Source organism: Phalaenopsis equestris, unplaced genomic scaffold (assembly GCF_001263595.1).
Source record: "Phalaenopsis equestris unplaced genomic scaffold, ASM126359v1 Scaffold000359, whole genome shotgun sequence".
Taxonomy (NCBI): domain Eukaryota; kingdom Viridiplantae; phylum Streptophyta; class Magnoliopsida; order Asparagales; family Orchidaceae; genus Phalaenopsis; species Phalaenopsis equestris.
The window spans coordinates 1,131,319-1,153,585 of NW_018164801.1; the positions used below are offsets into that span (position 1 = coordinate 1,131,319).

The following is a 22,267-nucleotide window of genomic DNA, read 5'->3' on the forward strand; positions in this document are numbered from 1 at the left end:
TTGGCTTGATACAAACTCAAAGACTCCACCCCTATTTATACTAGTGGCACCTCCTAAATTAATGGTTATGATTGTGTCACCACAATTACAATCCAATTGTTACAAATAATTCCACACCTACCACACAATAATTCAACACCTACCACACCTACCACACCTACTACACAATAATTTCATACCTACCACATATTCTAGAATAAGCTTCTAGAAATTAAGCTTTATTTAAACAACTAAAACCAAGTTTATATTTCAACAGGGCTTGCCAACTTTCAATCTGAAAGAGTACATGCCTTTTACAAAACCTAAACTTACATTACATCCCAGCAAACTATCACTAGTTGAGCTTCAAAACAAACAAAGTTGATCTAAAGAAATGCCTGCTTATTAGGATATATTTGATTCGGACTCCGTGAGCTTAGAGTTGAATGGCATTATTGAATCTTCAATGTTTAATAACTTGGCCGTGGTTTTTCATTGGACGGAGGAGGGATGGATAGAAGAGGAAGATTGTAATGACCTTGCATTTGATTGAGGCCAACCTTAAGTTGTATTTCTACTCTCTTCGTGGGAAGATGACTAGAGGTGGACTTGTGGATGTTTGATGAGTGATGAAGAGAGAGGAGTGCCAAACCATGGTTAAGAGGTAAATGGGACTCCTATAAAGTGTAGGCTGGTAAGAACTTGGAGAAGGAAAAGGGTAGACATATCGGGGAATTTGAGGGGATGTGGAGGAGGAGATGGAAAGAGATCTAGAAAATTAATATCATTCCATTACTAGTTATCCACATTCTAAGGGACACCAATAAATAAAACTAAATTGAAAATCAAAGTAAAAGAAAACGCAAAAGCAATTAAACAAGTCAATAATCCATGATCATTCAACATTAATCTCAAGAATTATGAAAAATATTCTCTTAAAGAGTTAAAGGTGGGGACATCGATGAAGTTAATCAACTTTGGAGTGCATAAATTGAGCCTATTATGTTGCATACCTCAGCATCATTTGGGATCAAAACAAATTAATCACTTTAAAAAGCATCACCTCCCATGCTTGTCTTTTATGCAAGCTTTACCTGACCACCTTCCCCATTCTGGTTTAAATATCATCCCCACAGAAAACCCATCTAACAATACCCAAACAAACACCCATTTTAGAATTTCATTATGGAAAATTTCATCCAAATCATAAACCACATACCCTCACTGTCATGAAAACTTATTTTTGTCTCATTATAATTCTCATGGAAAATTTGAACGACATTACCTCTACTCACCCCCAATAGTCTTAGAATGATTCCACAAAAAAAAATTTCTAAAATTTTAAAATTTCTCACAACATTCCATTATTCACTATACTATGCAGGTTAACCAAACACAGACAACTGACTCGGTTATTTCATAGGCATTGGTCGCCAATAAACAACCATCTATATGGGATCGTGAGAGACTCACTCTCTATCTGTATTAATCAATGTGAGTTTTGAAGGCATCGGGACGCTCGTGTGAGATACCCGTCTTTTGTGACACCCATTTTAATCGTTGTACACGTGTAAGCAAGATTCCTTTAATCAAAGTTTTCTTAGGCATTCTCCAAGATGTAATTAACCAAAGAGATATGTCTCTCTGGGAGCTGCTCTTGACCCCAGAACAAGCACACAAAATCTTTAGTTGTGGGTTTATTTCGTAGGGTGTTATTTACGGATATGTTCCAAATTATTTTTGATCTGATTTCGTTTTGGACATACGTTTTTAGGCTATCACGCGAAGTTTACTTTACAGATATTCTCCACATTCTTTCTCTTCTCTGTCTTCTCCGGATCATATATATGATATAGATGATCTATAGCGACGATAGACAAGCTGAAGACATTCAAAAATAAAAAAGAGAAAAAAAAAACGAAAACAAAAGCTACACTGGGTTTCAAGTCAAGTAATCAAGAACCATTTTAATATTACAGATCTCTCCTGTTCCTCACTTACCCTCTCGTCAACTAGGAGTGTTCTTGGAGGAGCATAAAGACTAGAGAATGCATGGAAAAAGAAAATTGAATCTCCCATAGATTACTGGTTTCTTTTCCTTTTCCTTTTCCTAGAAATTATCACGAAAATATTGTGCATCTCCAGTCGCCCTATCCCATTCTCTTTTTTTATTGCTTCAAAACCATCATTCTTAATCCTGACAATGCTTCCGCAAACCATAGCTTACAGCAGCCTCATTACAACATCTACTGTCAATCACCAAACGAAATAACAAATCAATAAACCAAATGAAAAAGATAACAAAGGCGAAAATAGGGCATTCCAAATCGCTTCTATTCCCCACGTCGCTCAAAAACTACAAACTATCATCATCTTTCTCATCGATTGTTCATTAATTCCCCAGTTGTGAGCACCAACAGATGAATCAAACAGAAAAGAAAAAAAATTAGGAGTAAATAGTAATGGCGGGAAAATGTTTTTGTGATAACGAGAGTGATAGGGAATTCTTACGCCAAGGAGGCTTGGAATCAATACAGTACTCCAGATCCTGCAACTTCTCCATCGGAGGATGCCTTACGTCCCCCATTGATGACCAAATGGCTTTTAGAGAGAGAAGCGGAGGCGGAGGAAGTCTCTCCTCCGTCTACACTGAATGGCCCTTCTGAATTGTGCTCTCAAGTGACAACTGCCACTGGGACAATCACTTGAAATCCCTGAATTAGCCCTGCCCCACCGACTCCTTTTATCCATTTATTTACATATTATATATATATATATATATATAATAAAATGATGTATGATGTGTTACTTAATGTTGTAATTTTATTGGAGTACTAAATGTAAAATTCAAAAAGTACATTTAAGATTTTAGAATATTTAGTTTTCTGGTCAAACTACAATGTTGTCAGCACCGTGATTCATATAGACTTCATGGTTGTTCGGGCTAAAGTTGTAATGTTTCGACACTAGTCTTTCGAACCTTCAATCTATAACTTAAACGTCAGTGTGTGACGACATAGTTATAAGATTAGCTTATTTCGCTCAGCTTGACTCTGTTGACAGAGATGCGGTGTCATATTGTTCGTAAATTTATAAATTAAAAACAAAATTATCTTTGAATTGTTGAGAGTTTTAGAATATTTAGTTTTCTGGTCAAACTGCAATGTTGTCAGCACCGTGATTCATATAGGCTTTATGATTATTCGGGCTAAAGTTGTAATGTTTCGACACTAGTCTTTCGAGCCTTCAATCTATAATTTAAACGTCAGTGTGTGACGACATAGTTATAAGATTAGCTTATTTCGCTCAGCTTGACTCTGTTGATAGAGATGCGGTGTCATATTGTTCGTAAATTTATAAATTAAAAACAAAATTATCTTTGAATTGTTGAGATGGATCCATATTATGCTGATAATATAAGTGTATTTATTAGCCAAATATGTGAGGGTTTATCCATTATTTATATACTTATATATAAAGATAAAATAAATAATTTAATTTAATTTTTATGTATTTTAGAAAAAGATGCCTACAAATTATTTACACATTTTATTTAAAAAAATTGTTCACTATAAAAATTCTCTTATTTTTTCCTATAATTTTTTCTTAAAATTTTTAACCTTTATTTTAATTGGGGAAGAAACTGACAGTTTGCGTGCAGGGGTAATTTCGTAAATTACAGTCAAGTTGGGCCCACAAGACACCCCTTGCACGGAAGGAACAAATAAGAGAGTGGCAAATAGAATAATCATATGAAAAAATGGTCGGCAGAGAATCGAAGGAACTGTTTCCAACCATGCGATTTGCCTTAAGATGTGTTTCTGTCATTGTTAAAAAAATTTACATATATGCCTCACGATTCTTACGTAATTCCAAACACAAGGTTAGGTATTTACATTTATAATACCTAATGTTATAAATCTATGGATGAAAGTGTAAATTTCTTTTTAAGAAGATAAATTTTATAAAATTTTGATGCAATGTTAAAGCATTAAGTACATACCACCCCCCAATTCCTCTGTATTTACATACACCCAAATATTTCTTATAGAAAAAAATATATATCACTACTTTAATCTCTAAATATTGAAATACACATTTTAGTGTATAAATAAGATGGTATAAATATGTAAAATTTATGTGTCAAATATATGATAAATAGGAATTGATCCAGTACAATATAATTATAATAATATCAAAATATCAAATACGTAAAATTTAAGTGTCAAACATATGATAAATAGGAATTGAGTTGTATTTATGCAAATATCCAGTACAATATAATTATAATAATATCAAAATATTGTTTAGATACACTAAAACCTATATTTGAGTTAATTACTTTCAAAAGTTTATTTTCTTGTTACTAAAACAAAAGTCAGCGCAAAAATAAAAGAGAAGATCAGAAGTGATGAGCAACAACTTTAATAATCTCAGTGATAGGAAATAATATGGTGTGATTCACACTGTCGTCTGGACATACGTTTTCCAAACTTAATATTTCTCTTCCGACCAAATTGTTCCCCCTCATATGCTTTGATTTGGCTATTCCAACCCCTCAAGACCATCATTTAATTCATCTAAATCATCGTGCTGAGTTGTGATTAGCCCATCAATACATCAAGACAATGCAAATCCAGTAGTACCAAATCCATCACTTCGGATATTTCTGCAATCGATCATGATATACGAGTCTAAATAAGCCAAGAAGAATTACTTGATAACGAGCTCAGCTCGATGAGCTGAAAAGTCATGCTCAAGCCGTCCCTGACAATACTAGTTAGCTCGTAAGCTAGTTTGTTTTAAAAAAATATTAGGGGCATCTACCTCCATAACACCATATTCATAACAATTTACGTATCTAACACTTTTTGGACAACAATGCACTATCGGTACAGCGCCGCACCGCAATTTTTTTATTTAGAAAACTATATTTTCTCTGTGTTTTCAAAAAACTGCTGCTGAAAATCATAATTTCTTACCCAACCTGACTTGTCATATTTTTTTAAGAAAAAAATTTTGTAATAGACACCATAATTGTTTTGAACATCTTATTTTTCAGCTTAACCCTAAACAAATACAACTGCTTTAAACAGACCCTTAAACTTTATTTTTTACATTTATACCATCCAAAATTTTTAATCTCATAAGAAATACCAATTTTATTTACTTTTTAAAATTGAAATAAATCTTTACATGCCTAACAATTAAACTCTATTTGGAATACTTAAGCATGCACAATCAAAACATTTTTCATTTATAGGACTTACCACTTCCCATTTAAGTGCCACAAAAAATCTAACTATACTCTTTAATGAATAACTTCATAATTTGGCTCACAATCGAGCTCAAACTCCAATCGTTTACACCCTCCACACAGTTGCATAGAAAATCCTTCCACAACCAAATGGAACAAGCATCCTATAAAGGACAAGAGACCATTTAAAAGATTATACAATCCAAATGCAGCAGCTCCACTTTAGGAAGGCACTGATTGCACAAATTTAGACTCACTAGTACCCCGGATGGAAAAAGGTTAATCTAAAAGACTCCTAACCACACTTATAAGACCAGCCAAATCAAACATTTAGACAATATTTACTTATCTATTTTTTTAATTTGTTTCTGTTTTTTTTTTTTTAGAGGAACATTGCTCTTTTTAAAATACTCAAAATACTAAATTTATATTTTTATCTGTTTTTAAAACACTCAAAATACTAAATTTATATTTTTATCTGTTTTATTACTGCCTGCCGCCATCGGCCACCAGCCACACCACCACCATTGTAGACCGCCGCCCCAGCCCCCCCGGGCGACCACCGATCGCCGCCACCGGCCACCATCAACCGCCGATCACTGCTCCCACCACAAGCCACCACTGCCACCGTACGTCTGTTTGCCCACCGGCCACCACCTCTACCGCCGAAGACTGCCCGTCGGCCACTGCCCACCACCCATTGTCGGTTGCCAACCACTACTGCTCGCCAATGCCGCCCACCACACCCGCCCCCAACTAATGTCTGCTGGTGCCCGGTGTTGCCCGCCCACCCGTAGGAAATGCTTCTTATTGAGTCAAGCAATGAAGAAGTATATGTCATGAACGGCAAAACTTAATACTAAAAATTAAATGTTTTATAAAAAATATAATTTAAAAAAAAAAACCCAACAAAACATATATGATATTTTTTATTTTTAAAAAATATAAATTACTAAATATCAAACTCATTTTCTAAAAATAAAAAATAAAAATAAAATAAAATAACACTAAAAAAAAAAGAAAACAGAACATGATCACCAACAAAAACTTAACTTAGTTATTTTTTTTTTTCCTTTTTTTACAAGCAGTCTTTTTTTCCTGCACTGTACAGTTCCATATTACCAAGAGTGGGTACAGCTGGCCCGCCACCCTTGCCTGTAAAATTGATCATCATCTCTTCCTCTTTTTGGTTTGAACCTGCATGGAATTGTGACAAATGTGCAAAAGGTGAGATGAATTTTCAGTTTTCCTCAGTTCGACTCGCACAGTAATAAAGGTTCTCTAAAAGAGCAGCATAAAGAGAAATACAAATATGGCTAACCTCAAAGAACTGAGAAAAGGAGACATCTTACGTTCAAACAGGCGCGCAAAAATTGATCAGATATATCAATTCGACTCAAATATAATTTAACTTAGGGTTGACCCCAAAATAATATTTGGGTCAGATTTGAGTTAAGAATCCTAACAAGTTTAATTTTTCATAACGAGTTTAGGTTAACCCACTAACTTGGAAATTAACTCAAAACTGGACCGCTAATCCAAAATCCACCCAAAACTTACTAGCCAACCCGAAATTGACCTGAGATTGACTCAAAATCAACTTGAATTTGATCCAAATAGCTATACTGCCATGTTAAACAGGTTATAAGGTCGAGTTCAGGTTACCTGGGTTGAATGAGGGTCGGGTTCAGATTTAGACCTTTTAACATGTTTAAAGTTTGGGACATATTCGGGCAAAGAAGTTTTTCAGGTCAGACCCGAAACCAATTTGACGCGTCTACGTGCAAATATAGCTGCATCATATTCTCTGGTCTACAAAATGTAACAGTATTCATTTGAGACGCAGATTAATTAACAGAGAAAATTAATATGGAAAAATGGTATGATCGGAACCTTTTCATGTTTGTGCCTAGGTTGTAAGTCATGGTAATACAAGATATTCAAAACGTGCCTACAGAAGGATAAAGCCAACAAAATTGAGATTAAAGTTCACAAAAGAATCTTAAGGTGCTGACCACTCCAATGCTAAAATGGCAGTTATAATAAAATAAAAATCTAATGAACAACTCGTACTACATCACTTGATCAGACGGTTCAGTTTAATAAATAATTAATTACAAAAACATCACTTGAACCACCCAATCCCAATTTATATTAGCATTTAACTTCATTTAACAATTAAGCAAAAAAGTCTTGATAAGCATCACTCTCTAGTTAACTTTAAAAATGTACACCTGCCGAAAATTCACAATCATTCCATTCTGCACAACTAGCTCGTGTCCATGCTTGCAAGAAAAAAATTAAGGGAAAAAAAGGAAGGCATTTACACACATAGCACACAATTCTTATGTATTTACATTCTGACACCTAAACTTTCATATTTAGCCACATAGCACTCAAAATTTAACATCACGTAAAAAATAGCACTACCATTTAAATGTGTATATTCAAAATTATAACTTTTCAAAAGTTAAATACACATTTTAATGCATAGGTTTAAAATACCAAAGTGCTACGTGTCTAATATGTAAATACAAAAGAACAAAACAAAAAGAAATTACATGTTGCCTGTAATCTTGTTCAAATAGAAAACCAGAAGATATTTGAATTAACATTACCCCTACCTTTGGCTCCAACATTGAGGAAACAGGAAAGCTATTAGGAGACCTTTTGGTATCATCATCCGCGGCACAGTCTAAACAAAGGAACTGATCCAATGTTTTGGCTTGTTCAATAGTCATGTCCATACAAGCCGGATGAAACCTGTCAAAAACGAAAGCTTATTAAGCAAATAATCAAACAAGCCCTCAGAGACACTCGAACAAGTCGAAATTTATTAATGAAGCATTTTAGTCATAACGGACATTTTAAAAGCCAAAAAAAGGCATAACTTGAATCTAAAATGCTACCGGAAAATATCTAAACTTTTAGAATGTAAAAGATGTTCAAGCATTCATTTGAAGAGTTTAGAAAACAGAAACATATCTGACATACAATAAGAAATAAATGTCCGAAAGAAAAAAAAAATATTTAGATCGTGTACACTGGAAAAAAAAAGAAGAATTCTTACAACATTTAGCTTGGTCATTGGTGCAAAGGTCTCTTGATAGTTTATCCCATAAGTCTGAGTGAAATCTTTGGCTGCCAACCTAGCATTTAACCTCTCAATGCTCTTATATGTTTTGTACTTGACATTAAACACGCATTTGCACCCAATGAGCCCTTTATCTGTAGGAAGCTTTGTAAAGATTCATGTGTTATTTAGATCGTGTTTGGATCTCCTCCTCAGCTATCCTTTTCCATTCTAGACTCTGAAGTGCTTCATGAAAAGACATAGTGTTTGCACACTATCAATATTACATACAAAAACTTCATAAAGTGATGATAATTTTTCACATGCAATATCCTCTTGAATAGGATAATTTATACAACATTCCTTGTCTTCTCCACTGGATTATACAACCCTTAGAACTTCAGCTATGCGTGAATTCAAATTTAGTTGTGAACAGTCTTGTGATTGTATATTGTCTTTATTTTGTTTGGTGAATTTCTTTCTCCCAGTGTGCACACAAAGTTTCTTGTGCACTTCCTTGTTGTCAATCTCAAGTTTTATATCCTCGAGTGATGGAATTTGGGAAACATGATGCTTAGAGAGAATTAGAATATGTTGTAATGACTTTAGATCAATGTGGATATCCAAGTAATGTCTCTAATATGATATTCACCCAGTATCTCCCCCTGAATTTCAAATTTGGGGTCGTAGAATTATTTTTCATAGAGTTAAAATATTTTTCTGTAATGGGAGAATAACAAGTGTACCCCTTTTTGTTAGACGTATAACTAAAAAATATATATTTCATGGATCTTGAGTTAAATTTTGTGTGATTAGGTTGGCAAATGTGAACAGAAAAGACAACCAAATATTTTAGAGAAAAAATAGATGAGAAAGCTCTAACAAGAGGGTGTTTCATCAAAACATCGAGAGGGGCTATGAATCGAAGGACCTTGCTCGACATTCTATTAATAAGGTAGTAGTTGTGAACACAACATCCCTCCAAAAAAAATGTGAGATATTGTGAGAAAACACTATAAACCTAAATACCTCAAGGAGATGTTTATTATTCCTCTGAGTTATCCCATTTTATAGTGGAGTCTCAACATAAGAACTCACATGATTTCATTCTTTACAAGGAAGTGTCCAAAAGATCAAATTGAAGTATTCTTTTGCATTATCAGTTTTAAGAATTTAAATTTTCTATGAAATTGAGAGTAAATTAGAGCATAGAAGGATTGAAAGATTTGTATTGTTTAAAATTTCTCATTCATGAGAAATATTCAACTAGTTCTAATATGATCATCAATGAATGAGACAAATCATCTAATTTCATTGATGATTTTTAATTTTGATAGTCCCCAAACGTTACTATGAATGATAAAAAAAGAATGTGAGGGCTTATAATGAGAAGATATACATGGCAAGTATGTTTAGTCAATTGACATGTTTCACGCTCATAAAAAAACTGACTTTTTATTAATAAAGAGATTGGGTATAACTTTGCAATATAATAAAAATTTGGATTCCCTAGATCACAATTTTATAATAAAACTAAAATTTCAATAGACTCAAGAATATGAGAAAAAGTTGGTGAAGAAAATACTAGTATGTTGAGAGAATAACATTCCTTGAATAATATAGATGTTGATATAATTTAGCACTATCAATCACATTTCCCAAATCCACCGGCTGAAATTCACAACTAGAGTGAAATTTTGTAACATAGCTCAAGTCATGAATAAGCTTTTGCTAATTGAAAGTAAGTTGTAATCTGGTTAAAGAACATATATCACAGAAGAAAGCAGAATATATTTAAAAACTTTCACTTTTCCATTCCCAACAATTCTGAATTGAGATCTATCAACAAGTCCAACAAATTTGGAAATGATGATCCTTGGTGGTTAATGAGAGCGTGAATGTTTCTAATCATATGATCAAAAACACCTGAATCTATTATCCAAAGTCGAAATCTTCCATAAGTGATGATTAGGATCAATGAACTAAGGAAGTGTGTTGTCTCCCATGAAATATTCCTTCTTTCATTTTTCATAAATGTACATAAACACGAATTGAGACCACCGAAGAAATTTATGATTATTGAGTTCATGGTTTGTGATAAAGGTAGGGAATTCAGAGGTTGTTTGGACATAATTCCGAGTTTTTTATTCAGACCCGATCACTGGAGTAGACTAGACGTCTTCATTTTGTACCCGGTCATAAACCTTATGCAAGTTTAGGGGTTGGATAAAGGAGTTGGTTGCTGCTTGCAGCAGGAAAAAACAAGTGGGGGTGCAGAAGTCCTATGATAAGGAACATAAAAGAACTTGCGAAGTAGCTTGAGGAATTACGATAGCTGCAAAGAGAATTTTGGCTATTGGAAGGATGTTAGAGAGACTTCGGCAGTCATGCGAACGAGTAGAGGGTCTGCAGATTGGCGAAAGGGACTTCGACAACTGCAAGGAGGAATCTCGCTGCTGAAGAAAGGCTGGGGTGATACAATTTGAGGAGTCCTAGCAGACAAAGTAGACAAATTACTTAAAGAAATGAAGACGAAGTCGATTCGTTCGACCAACACAAATGAAGATGTCGTCGCAGGAAGAAGACTACAACAACATCTGAAACAGACACAAACGAGGTTGACACAAATAAAGACGTCATTGCAAGACGAGAGTGACGCCATTCGAAGCAAACAAAGCGGCAAATAATTGACGCCCAAATGTCGTCGCAAGGTGATGGCGAAGCAGAGAAAGCAAGACGTCGCAGACGCCTGACAATGCAGATAACCCAAACGAGGCTTTGATACCAATAAGAAAGGCGTAGATATTATAAATTCTAAAATTTCATTATATTCAAATTGCAACTTTTAAATAGGAAATATCTAAGACAGATATAATTAATGCTATTAAAACTTACTAACACACTTATTAAATAGGAAATATCGAAGACAGATATAATTAATGCTATTAAAACTTACTAAATACAAAGAAAAGAAATACAATATAATAGGAAATAAAACAAAAATAAGAAACTCCCTCAAATAGCTTCCATAAATTGATCTTATAAGGCAACCATGGCAGGTGGTGTGGCCCGCCTTACTGGGATAAAATTCTCCACTAATTCTCCACTTTCTCTTTTTTTTCTTTTCACAGTTTATGCAAGCATTCTTTAGAGAGTAATTGAACATATAGGTTAAGACGCAACACAAAGATTTCTTATAATCAATTTGGATTTATGTCGGGCAGGTCTACTATGGAAGCTATACATTTATTGAGAGGTTTAATGGAGAAGTTCAAAGATAATAAGGAGAATCTATATTTGATTTTTATTGATTTAGAAAAAGCTTACCATAAGGTTCCAAGAGATATCCTTTGGAGAGTTCTCGAGAAGAAAGGTGTTGATATGACTTATATTCAAGTCATTAAAAATATGTATACTAGAGCTGTTACTTCTGTTGAAACTGAAGGAGGATTAACCAAATATTTTCCTATTTCTGTTGGATTACATCAGGGATCGACTTTAAACCCAAATTTTTTTGCTTTAGTTATGGATGGTCTTAGTGGACATCTACAGGAGGATGTACCTTGGTGTATGCTTTTTGCTGATGATATCCTTAGTTATCGAATTATGTAAATGTATGAATGATTTAGATATATTGGGTCTATTATTCAAAGCGGTGGTGATATAGATGGGGATGTTAATAGGAGAATTCAAGTTGGGTGGTTGTAATTGCTTTGGACCTATTGTGTGATAGAAAAGTATTGCTTAGACTAAAGGAAAATTTTATAAGATGATGGTGAGACCAGCAATGCTTTATGGCGCTGAAAGTTGGCCTTTAAAATAGAAGCAGAAAACTAAATTAAGTGTTGTCGAGATGAGAATGATTAGGTGGATGAGTGGTTTTACACAGATAAAATGTGAAATGAATATATCCGTGATATGTGATATGTAGCTCTTGTGATGGACAAAATTAGAGAAAGTCATCTTGGATGGGATGGTTTGTTCACATTAAATGTTGACCATCTGATGATTCGATTAGGAGAGTAGATGTTTTAGATTCGACTTGTGTTAAGAAAGGTAGAGGTAGACCTACGAAGACTTGGGCTTATTGTATTAAAAATTATCTTAATTTACTAGAACTAAATGAAAATATAACACTAAATAGGACGCAATGGAGAAAAAGGATTCATGTAGCCGACCCCACGTAGTGGGATTAAGGCTTTGTTGTTGTTGTTGTTGTTGTTGTACAGTACTCCATTGCAATAAGAGCAACACTCAACGAATACTAATAGTCTATTAAGGTTTAAAGCATACCCAAGTTTTGTTCACACCAATTGCAAAAATACATTTTACCAGAACTAAAGAAGACATCCCTTCAAAGCCCTCTCGCTAGAAGCACCACTAGCACCTTATTCTTAGTGATTTTATATTTATTATTAATCCTCTTGCTCTGAGCGGTGGGTGTTTCCTAAAAGTTACTTCCAAATAATCACTTAAATGTCAGGTTTAAAGAATTATTACAAGAAAAAAGGTAGAAACGCATCAGAAATTAAATAGCAAAGAAGAAAAAGAAGAAAAAGTTAGAGAAATAAGATACGCTGTAAGTTCGTCTTTAAAAAGTCTGACAGGAAGCTCCCACTAATAAGGTGAAAAACTAAGCACAACTCACAAGTGCCTATTCAAGTGTACGTAATGAGTGCTTTCAATGAAAGCAGCTATTGTTTGTTATAATGAAAGTGTACAGTACGTTTAGATTTCAAAGACATATTGTACGGCATAAGACAGAGTAACATGATAATAATAGCATTACCCAACAAAGGCATGGAACCATAAAAAAAAGCATTAAACAAAAAGGAAAATGAGAAATGTAAAAATTAAAAATTAGCAAGAGAAAATAGAAAAACATTAATTTTAAGGGAAATTTACATACGAATCACACAATTCTTATGTATTGACATATTTAACACCTAACATTTCATATTTACATATATAGAACTTTGATGCTTTAACCCTATGCATGAAAGGGGTATTTCACTTTTAAAAAGAGGGAATAGTGCTCTTTTTAATGTGAATTAAAAATTTGCGTGCTATGTGTGTAACTATGAAATGTTAGGTGTGAGATATGTAAATACATTAGAATTGTGCATTACACATGTAATGCCCTTAATATTTAACATTTAAATCTAAGGATCAAATGATTGAGCATCGGCACCTTATATTTGGTTAACTCTGCCATAGCACAGAACGATTCTATCATTTAAGCTAAACAAAAGGAACATATAATCATTATGCAAATCTTTACAAGCATTCCCATTTATTTCCATATAGATGGTCTGCATTATATTTAATAAAGCAGATTCAAAAATGAGAAAAACATCGGCACAAAAGAAGCACAATAGGAGATATCGCATATAATGCTATAATTGAGATATAACAAACTTAAAACAATGGACAAAAAAAGCAAGATAAAAAAAAAATTCTGGCCGGTTTCTCTAGAGCCATCAAAAGAGGAATTATGAAGGCTAAAGCTCATAATATCTTAAACTCAGGCCAATCAAGGTTGTACTCGCAACGATAGCATAGTAGGTTGAAGGACCATGGCTGGTGCTACTAGGTCGATGTTGCAGACAAGTTAACCAAGGATAAGATCCCAATTGTAAATTCAAGTGGTCGAGCATTTCTTTTGCGCCCAAAAATTAGATTAGAAAATAAAGCAAGAGACATCTCAAATAAAAGTAGAGAAGCGTGCCGATTTGCCACATTCAATAACAGGTGGTTAATATTGGACAAACGCTTATTGCTCTTAGAGAAAAAGGCAGATAATAATTCATAAAACAAGAAAACGTTTTTTGTTTTTTTTTCTGGTTTTTTTTTTAATAAACTATAAAACTGTGTTTAATCCTAATAAGGTTTATAGAAAAACGCCAAAATAAAGTTTTGGAATCCAATCACATCAAATTGAACTGAGGCAACTAGCCAGATGAAAGTAACCCAAAACTGCGGTCAAGAACTTCATCTTAATGCTAATGGCACGACAAAACCATTAACTGAAACCAGATACATAAATACATAGGAGAAGAGAAGCAACTCTTCTCAGTCAGGCCACTCACCAGTCCTTGCACCCTTCGCACTGCACCATTAGCGTGTCCGGATTGTAAGGCATCTCGCATTTGCAGTACCTTCAAAACACAGCTCAAGTAAATCAGAACAGTAACCGTTTCCACATCTCCTAAACGGTGCAGAAAATAAAAAAGGAGTTCGACAAAACAAAAATCCGGGTGAGTGCAGCCTACACTGCTACGCGGTCAGGAGTGAAACCACCGGTTAAAACCTTGTACTCGAATCGGCAGAAGAAGTCCTCTGACCCGACATCCTCGAGCTTGGTATAGTTCTTGAAGGAATGAACCACGCACTTATCTTCAATGGTGTGCGCGCTCTGGACGTCATAGTGGTCGGACAGAAAGAGCTCCCTAGCCCCGTGGAACTGCCGCCGTCCACCAATCGAATCTTCAGGCCGGTAGTACCACCGAATCCTCACATTCACTTTGTTGCGTTGGTCTGCTTCGATCTTCTCCACCCGCGCAACGTACGGAAAGTTATCCGGATCGGAGGGCCTCATAAGCACACAGTCACCCGCTACAAAGACAATCATCGTCATCAACAACAAAAAGACAAACCGTAGAGAACCGATAATAGCTCAAAACAACCAGAACATAAACATCAAGTTCTCGGAGGAGGAGACGAACGACACATACGGTGCACAACCTTGTCGGTGCCCCTGATCGTATACGAATCGAGGTCCTTCTTCCCTGGCTTACTCTTCGCCATCGACACTGAATCAAGCTACAAGTCGTCTCTCCCACTAAATTATCTTCAAATGAAAACTTCTTAACCTCGTTCCCCCAAGTACCTTACAGATAACGCATTGGATTCGCCATCTCTCCTTCGACCTCTCACTACCGAATCTCCGAATAGGGGCGGTGGTTGGGAGAAAGGAGGAGGAGAATTCAGAAAACGGAGGGCTAAGCTAACCCTAGTTTTTAAAGCTAACGCTACTTTCTTCCGTCAGCGAACAGTGTTATGGGGATGATTTCTCTTTTTTTTGGAGATAAATAACAAGAGCGAGCCATTAGCTCCTAAATAACTTTGTTTTGTGTTTGGCTCCATTCAAATTAAAATCTCTTCAAATTAATTCCTCTTTGGCTCGATTTTGAGCTCCACAACCTACATATTTTAGAATATAATAATGATAAAAAATTTATTAAAAGAAATAATATTTTTGTATTAGTTTCCACGCGTAACTCTACGTGCGTTCATTCCTTTAAGAACCATACAAAGCTCAAGGATGTTGGATCAGAGGACTACTTATGCCGATTCGAGTACAAGGCTTTAAACGATGGCTCCACGCCTGACCATGTAAGATATGTGGAAATGGTTAATATATCATTTATATATAAAAGGATTCGGTCATTTAAAAAAAGAACTAGAAAGGAAACAAATCAATTATAATATATTTATTAAATAAAAGTCATAAATATAACACTAAATGCAAAAAAAAAAAAAAAATCAGTGAATAATAACATGATACTCAAAACATATAGCAATAACTTGAATTAATTTACCCACTCTTTTTGTCCTCAATTCCATAAAAAATCACCGGAACAAAGAGGGAAAATAGGGAAAATATACCCAAAAAAAAAAAAAACAATAAAGATGGCGCATAGTGTGGGGCAATAACTAATGTATAGACCATATCTATTAAGTGAGAGCGAGAGTAGGACTTGACAAATGGCCACTTAAGACATTATATTTCTAAAATAATAAATTAATTTCGATAAAAAAGAATAACACTCCAAAAAAATATTGCGTCGAAAACTGCACCTAACAGTTAACCACTGATCATCACGTCGTAATACACCTCATCATCATCATAGGGTGATCTGGCGGACGGTAATTGACCGTCACTGATTTACATACACCCGGACATAATATTTCTTCTTGAATAAGACTTAATATGGTGATTATAATAAAATAAATTTTTAATAATCATCAAAACATTTAAATAAGTGTTTCTTCTATGGCAATTATAGAGCTGCTTTTTCGAAGACTACAACAGCCCAAATAGACACTTAACCAATTTAGATAGATTTTTCTGATAACTTAGATGTTTCTAATCCGTTCGTTTGAAACTTTATAAAAACAATATATTTAAAAAACTGATTATTCAAATTAAATAAAAATATATATTATATTTTGAATAAGTTCTATGGTCGATGATTTTTTACACCTAAAATAAAATAAAATAAAATAAACTTGTAAAAAAAACACGTTTCATCATTTTTTAAATAATATACATTTTCTAAATTCCGTCAAAATTCGCATCAATATCCTACAATTCCTATACATTTTTTTCCGGCATGTTATTTTATCGGTGAATAAAAATACATGTTATATATATATCTCAAAAGGGAATCGGTATTTGGTCTGGTCCTCAAATAACGATTCTCCAATTTGGGTCGAAACTCAAGTGTGCTTCGATTGATCCGAAGAGCCCGCACCACGGGATTCGAACTCCCGACCCGAAGAATTTATGCCAGAGGCCGCATAAATGAGCCGGGACGTGGATATATATATGTATATATATGTCCACCTAGGACCTTCATAAGTACAAGCATATCACTCAAATTTTTAACATCACATTAAAAATACCACAATTAATTACTTCTTAAAAACACCTGATGCATAGATTTATAATACCAGAGGATTATAACTGTAAACATCATACTTTGGGCATTAGATATGTAAATACATAATAATTTTGTTGTGTGCCTGTAAACTTCCATTTATTTATTTAATAAATACTTGTTATTTTATGAAGCTGAATCCAAGTTACGCATTATGATTTATATAAATTATAAAATATTCATATGGTCATGTGCGCAGTGTGAATATAAACAATACATACAAACACACAAAAAATGTACATGCAATCATGTGTGTGCGCGCGTGCGCCAAGCAAAGCCAAACACAATCAAATGCAAACAATAGAACTTTTTTGGTAGCCTTCCTCGTATCAATAGCATGATGGAATTTTTAAATAAGAAAGAACCACAAAATTCTTACGAATTTACATATCTGACATCTAGTTTGATATTTTTATATTTATAAGATTTTGGTGCTATAAATCTATGCATAGAAAAAGTGCATTTGTCTTCTAAAAAATTAATATAGTGGCATTTTAGATGTCATATTAAGGATTTGAGTGTGATGAGCATAAACATTAGAGTTTCAGTGTTCTAGATATGATAATACATAAGAATTCTGTTGTATGTGTGTATGTAAATGACCCTAAAGATAAAACAAAGGAGATTCCTATGAATTTACAAATCTAACACCTAAACTTTAATTTTTTTACATACGAACCCCCTTACCAATGCATGAAAATGAGTATGTCACTTTTTAAAAGATAAATAGTGCTATTTTTGACATGTTATGAAAGATTTGGGTAGTATAAATGTAGGGTTTTTAAGCAATGGAATTGAGTCTCATACCTCCATTATTTTCAACTTCCTTAATGTCCGCAATTTCCAGTTAGTCCACTCCTTTTCTTCTCGCCTTTAAATCCCATCACTCAGTTATTGGCCTTCTTCCATTAAAGATGAATCGGTTCAAAGGCCCCTGCAAAAAATAACGGTAACAGGAAGAAATACTTACAATTTCATCCCAGTAGCTGCCTCTGTATATCATACTTTTGGTCTTCTGCCGCGCCCCTTTTCATCAGCACTGGAAATTACAATATTTACGAAGTATAATACCACACAAGTCGCATGTATTTACATATCTAACACCCAACATTGGTGTCATAAAACTGTGCATGTATAAGTGTATTTTGTGGCAATATTTTTTATGTGATGTTAATGATTGGAGGGATATGCATGTAAATATGAATGTTTAGGTGTTAGATATGCAAATAAATAAGAATTATCCAGCATGTATGTAAATACCCCCAACAATAAGCAAAGAAAACTTTTGGATCTGAATATTCCGATTAAAGTTTGATTAGGATGAATATGAAAGTCATTATACTTACTTTACGATGAATATAATAGATAAAAAAATCAATCAAAACTCACATTACAAATAAAAATTTGTCAAAACAGATGCTGTGCAAAGGAGAAAGAAAAAAAGCCAATATTTAGCACTTAAATGTACAGCACAAAATGAGATTAGATCTGTGGCAACAAGTCAGGATCGACCAAAATTCTACTGCTGGTATATAAATAATTTAAATAATATGACCACAAAGCACCATCCAAATCTATAACAATTTTCTAAATTATTATACACACAAACTGCATTTCTCATGTCTTAAAAGGATACCAAAAAACAGCATGAGAAGCCTCATAAAAACCACCTCCCACCTTACCATCGGCGCATCAAGAATCGTTTCTCAGATGTATCGAAATGGCGGAATCAAGAACCGACTGTCGCTCGAGGGCTGAAGGCCGTCATGCTGAGCGAAGAGACTTTGCGCGAAACTAGTACAGCCTCATTGCTGACGGCTTTCGATGCAGCGATGTCCTCAAGCCGCTTCCAGAGCAATTCGCGCTTTGCCTGTGACTCCATCTCCTTCGCTTCATTCTCTTGGAATTTGACGGAACACTGGTTGAAGAAGTCTTGGTCAGAGTCTAAGAAGAGCTTTCGAACATTGAGGGTTAGGCCTTGGACAGCCTGGTTCCAGTGGCCTCTCATGTTCTTCTCCAGGGCGGGGAAGATCAGAGGAAGAATGACTTTCCGGTTCTGGGTGATTAGGTTTCTTAAATGGTCATTGTTCCAAAGAAATAATGATCGCTCAGCTACCTGAGTTATCAGAGGTAAAATCAGCTGATAAATTTGAAATAAGGTAAGGTATTAGACATACAAAATTGGGGCATTTACATACATACCACCTATTTCCTATGTATTGGCATGTCTTAACACCTAAATATTTCCTTTTACAATTATCACATTAAAAAAAAAACCACCATTTTAACTTGTGAAAAGAGTAATACACCTATTATGCATAGGTAAGGTGGGGTGTGTGTAAAAATTGAAGTTTAGGTGTCAGATATGTAAATACAAAGTAGTGGTATGTATGTAAATCTTCCTAAGCTATTACTGTAAAAATTACAGAATATGATGGCCATGTGTAACGCACAAAGAAAACACATGAAAAAAGAATAACCTGGTAATTGATGCTGTTTAAAAGAACTATTAAATGTGCAGGGTGATTAGACAATTGAAAAATGATACAGTGCTGAGCTTGCAATGACCGGAGGTTTATATAATAAGTTTGGTCTTTTTCTTTTTTTTTTATTTTAATTAATAATATTGAAGTCCATGGGATCGTCCCAACAAGCTCTCAGGATGAGCTTGGACTTCAACATGGAAGCGAAACTGATCAAATATGCACTTAAATAGAGTTATGAATATGTTTACTGCTTGTGTTAGAATATTTGCAGCACAGAGTATTATGTCCTCACCTTATACAAAGATTTCTACATAGATTAAAAAAGTAAAAGAAAAACTCAAATTTTTACATGAAAAACTAAAAAGGGGAAACAAAGAGTTTGGCCCAGATAATTTGGTCCATTATGAGATTAAACATTATAAGAATTCGCTCTTTCGTGAAGAATAACGGAGAACAACAGTTGAGCAACTATAATTGTTGAAAGTGATTGTTGGAGTTGAACCCCAAGTGGAACTTTACAGCTTTTCCAAATCTTTAAACTATCAAAATTTAGCTCAAGCCCATCTTCATATTAAAGAGGTACATTTATAATTCTTTTAGATGACATTTAAGAATTTAAGTCAAAATCTTAAAACAATTTATCAAAGCAACCCATGTTAATCCCTTTAATTGTAAACCATTCTTTAGCTTTTAAGTGCATTAATGACCCAATAATTGAGTAATCTTGATCTTATTACATTTCACACATTTAAAGGGCGCGCGTGCACACACAAAAATTATAAAGCATGGCCACTCCCTAAGATGATAGCATGAACCTCCCCTTAAAGTCAAAAACCAAGTAAAGTTTCATAAATTATAATTTCAATCTTACTTGAAATCAGCAAATCAATAGAGCAAAAAATATTGATAACATTGGCTCAAAACTTTTCAATTTTGCTCAAAATTGGTCGTTGAAGCTCTATTAGAATTTGAAAGCATCAAAATTGAGTTCAGAAAGTCAAAAAACAGCCCAAACACACAAAGTGACAAATAAAACACATAATAGCCCATAGGGATGTATGCAGGAAACAAAGCCGGACGCCATCGCTACTACCATTGTTATGCAATATAGGGTGCACCTATAATTTTTTTAAAATATTAAAAAAAAACATCAACGCTCCAAAATAAAAGTGTTATTCTTTAACTCGACATGTCAACTTCACCTGAACCCAATAAAGAAAAAATTGAATTCGGGTAAATCCGATTAATTTCAAAGTTGAGTTTAGGGTAAAAATTCGAACACGTTTGATGATTTGAGACACGTTCGAGTTAACCCGCCAACTTGACCCGAATAGTTCTCATGCATATATTAAATGAGTTGCTCAAGTTGGGTTTGAGTCATTCAAAATGAAGGGGGGTTGGGATCAAGTTAGATTTCTGACCCGTTTTAATATTTAGGTCAGATCAATTTCGGGTCAGACCCAAAACCAACCCGAAAACCCAATTTGGCACTCCTATTCTAAGAGCGACCAAGAAATTACCAAAAAAAAATTCTCTAAATGTTTCAAAATTTTGCCAAAAAAAATATTAACTCTTCGCATCTCCTCAAATATAAATATCCTATCAGGAGAAGGGAAGTCTCACGATTCCCAATTTTCCCTTTGAAGGCACCCAATTCTATTTTTTAAAGAGGCTAAGCATTGTCATCTATAGACGGATTGTACTCCGTCATATAAGCTTCAGCTCATTTTTTTACCAAGACAATCAAATTATCCTTAATAAGTTGTGTTGCAAGTTTTACCTAAGACTTAAAATCATTGTGGCGAAGCTCTGATTTTCTTACAAAAATGGAGTCGAGTACCTCTATCAGGACAAACTATAGTCAAGTTACCCACACTTCTCAATTCCCGCGGTTGAGTTCCAATCTTCTTTTAAAACTTTGAATTCTTTTGTTTGGACGGATCAAATCCGAGATGTGAAATTTTAGCAAGCTTTGAGACTTGTTATTTCCTTTGATTATAAACTTTTCTTTTCTAACATTCAAATATCTTAATAGCATAAAACTTGAATAACAATGATTCGTCTTACCGAGACACTCATCTAAACTATAAGCATGAGAAAATCAGAAGAACATTTGGATTTTCAATAAATATCATGAACTTTAAAAGCGCTTGATTCAAACTCATTTAGACACAGATCGAGGCACTTTTGATGTCGTTGGTTCATTTAATCAAGACATTCAATTACACTAAATTTGCTAAAATTAAAAGTTTGATCAATCCTTAATTTAATTTTGGAAGTCTTCAATCTGAATACTACCATGAGATTCATGAACGAACAAATAGGCTTTCAAATGTATCAATTAAAATACAAATTAATCTTAAATTTACAAATGCATGTTTAGATGCTAAAATTATAAAGGAGAATATTATTATCCACAAGAGCAAATGTCGATACAACCCACATTTAAGATATGAAAATTATTGTGAATATAACTTCAATTAATATTATAAAAGTGCAAATACAAATAATGCCACTTATGAAAGGAATAACATTTTAATTTTATGGAAAATAAAAATGAATCCTACCCAAATCCAAGAAATTAATTTCCCATTGGAGGAATATCAAGAACCTGTAATAGCATGAAGGGAGCCCCATATATGTCAGCAGTAAATAATGCACCAAAATCCAAAGGTCCTATGAAAGCGTGGTGCAAAAAATATGACAATATTCGCTATTTTAAATGTAATGCAAATATATATATATATAT

At 34.1% G+C, this 22,267-nt stretch overlaps 3 protein-coding genes across 6 annotated transcripts in view; all 3 read right to left on the bottom strand.

The window, feature by feature from the left end:
• The window catches only part of LOC110026218 (nucleobase-ascorbate transporter 1-like), an 8,277-nt gene extending 5,667 nt beyond the window's left edge, over positions 1–2,610 (bottom strand). Inside the window, exon 1 of one of the 2 annotated variants that reach the window (XM_020727084.1) lies at positions 257–844. In XM_020727084.1, coding sequence (XP_020582743.1) covers positions 257–288 — 32 coding nt within the window. In that variant the 5' untranslated portion in view covers positions 289–844. Of the gene's footprint in view, positions 1–256; positions 845–2,490 lie in introns of those variants that run through there. The other variant, XM_020727083.1, reaches the window with a different exon arrangement.
• Positions 2,611–6,273: 3,663 nt separating this feature from the next.
• On the bottom strand, positions 6,274–15,378 carry LOC110026248 (chromatin remodeling protein EBS-like). Of its 3 annotated transcripts, none has more exons than XM_020727121.1 (7): positions 15,054–15,378; positions 14,582–14,924; positions 14,399–14,467; positions 7,861–7,999; positions 7,130–7,187; positions 6,902–7,048; positions 6,274–6,433 (listed from the first exon to the last, which is right to left on the bottom strand). In XM_020727121.1, exons 2-5 carry the CDS (start codon positions 14,905–14,907, stop codon positions 7,158–7,160), a joined length of 564 nt encoding a protein of 187 aa, XP_020582780.1. In that variant the 5' UTR covers positions 14,908–14,924; positions 15,054–15,378; the 3' UTR covers positions 6,274–6,433; positions 6,902–7,048; positions 7,130–7,157. The 3 variants fall into 3 exon arrangements, with proteins under 3 accessions (XP_020582780.1, XP_020582778.1, XP_020582779.1); XM_020727119.1 differs by having other exon boundaries at positions 15,044–15,378; XM_020727120.1 differs by lacking the exons at positions 6,902–7,048; positions 7,130–7,187 and having other exon boundaries at positions 15,044–15,378.
• Positions 15,379–18,477: 3,099 nt separating this feature from the next.
• LOC110026246 (serine/threonine protein phosphatase 2A 59 kDa regulatory subunit B' gamma isoform-like) overlaps positions 18,478–22,267 on the bottom strand; it is a 12,934-nt gene continuing 9,144 nt past the window's right edge. The window contains exon 3 of the mRNA XM_020727117.1: positions 18,478–19,148. Within this exon, the coding sequence (XP_020582776.1) occupies positions 18,762–19,148 (387 nt within the window). The 3' untranslated portion in view covers positions 18,478–18,761. The remainder of the gene's footprint in view (positions 19,149–22,267) is intronic.

Excerpts from the sequence above, each read along its gene's own strand:
- LOC110026248 (XM_020727119.1), bottom strand. The coding sequence starts at position 15,116 with ATGGCGAAGAGTAAGCCAGGGAAGAAGGACCTCGATTCGTATACGATC. Across the intron at positions 14,468-14,581 it reads ACTCCTGACCGCGTAGCAGT|GTACTGCAAATGCGAGATGC; the intron begins GTAGGCTGCACT and ends TGTGTTTTGAAG. Across the intron at positions 7,188-7,860 it reads CCTCAATGTTGGAGCCAAAG|GCACGTTTTGAATATCTTGT; the intron begins GTAGGGGTAATG and ends ATCCTTCTGTAG.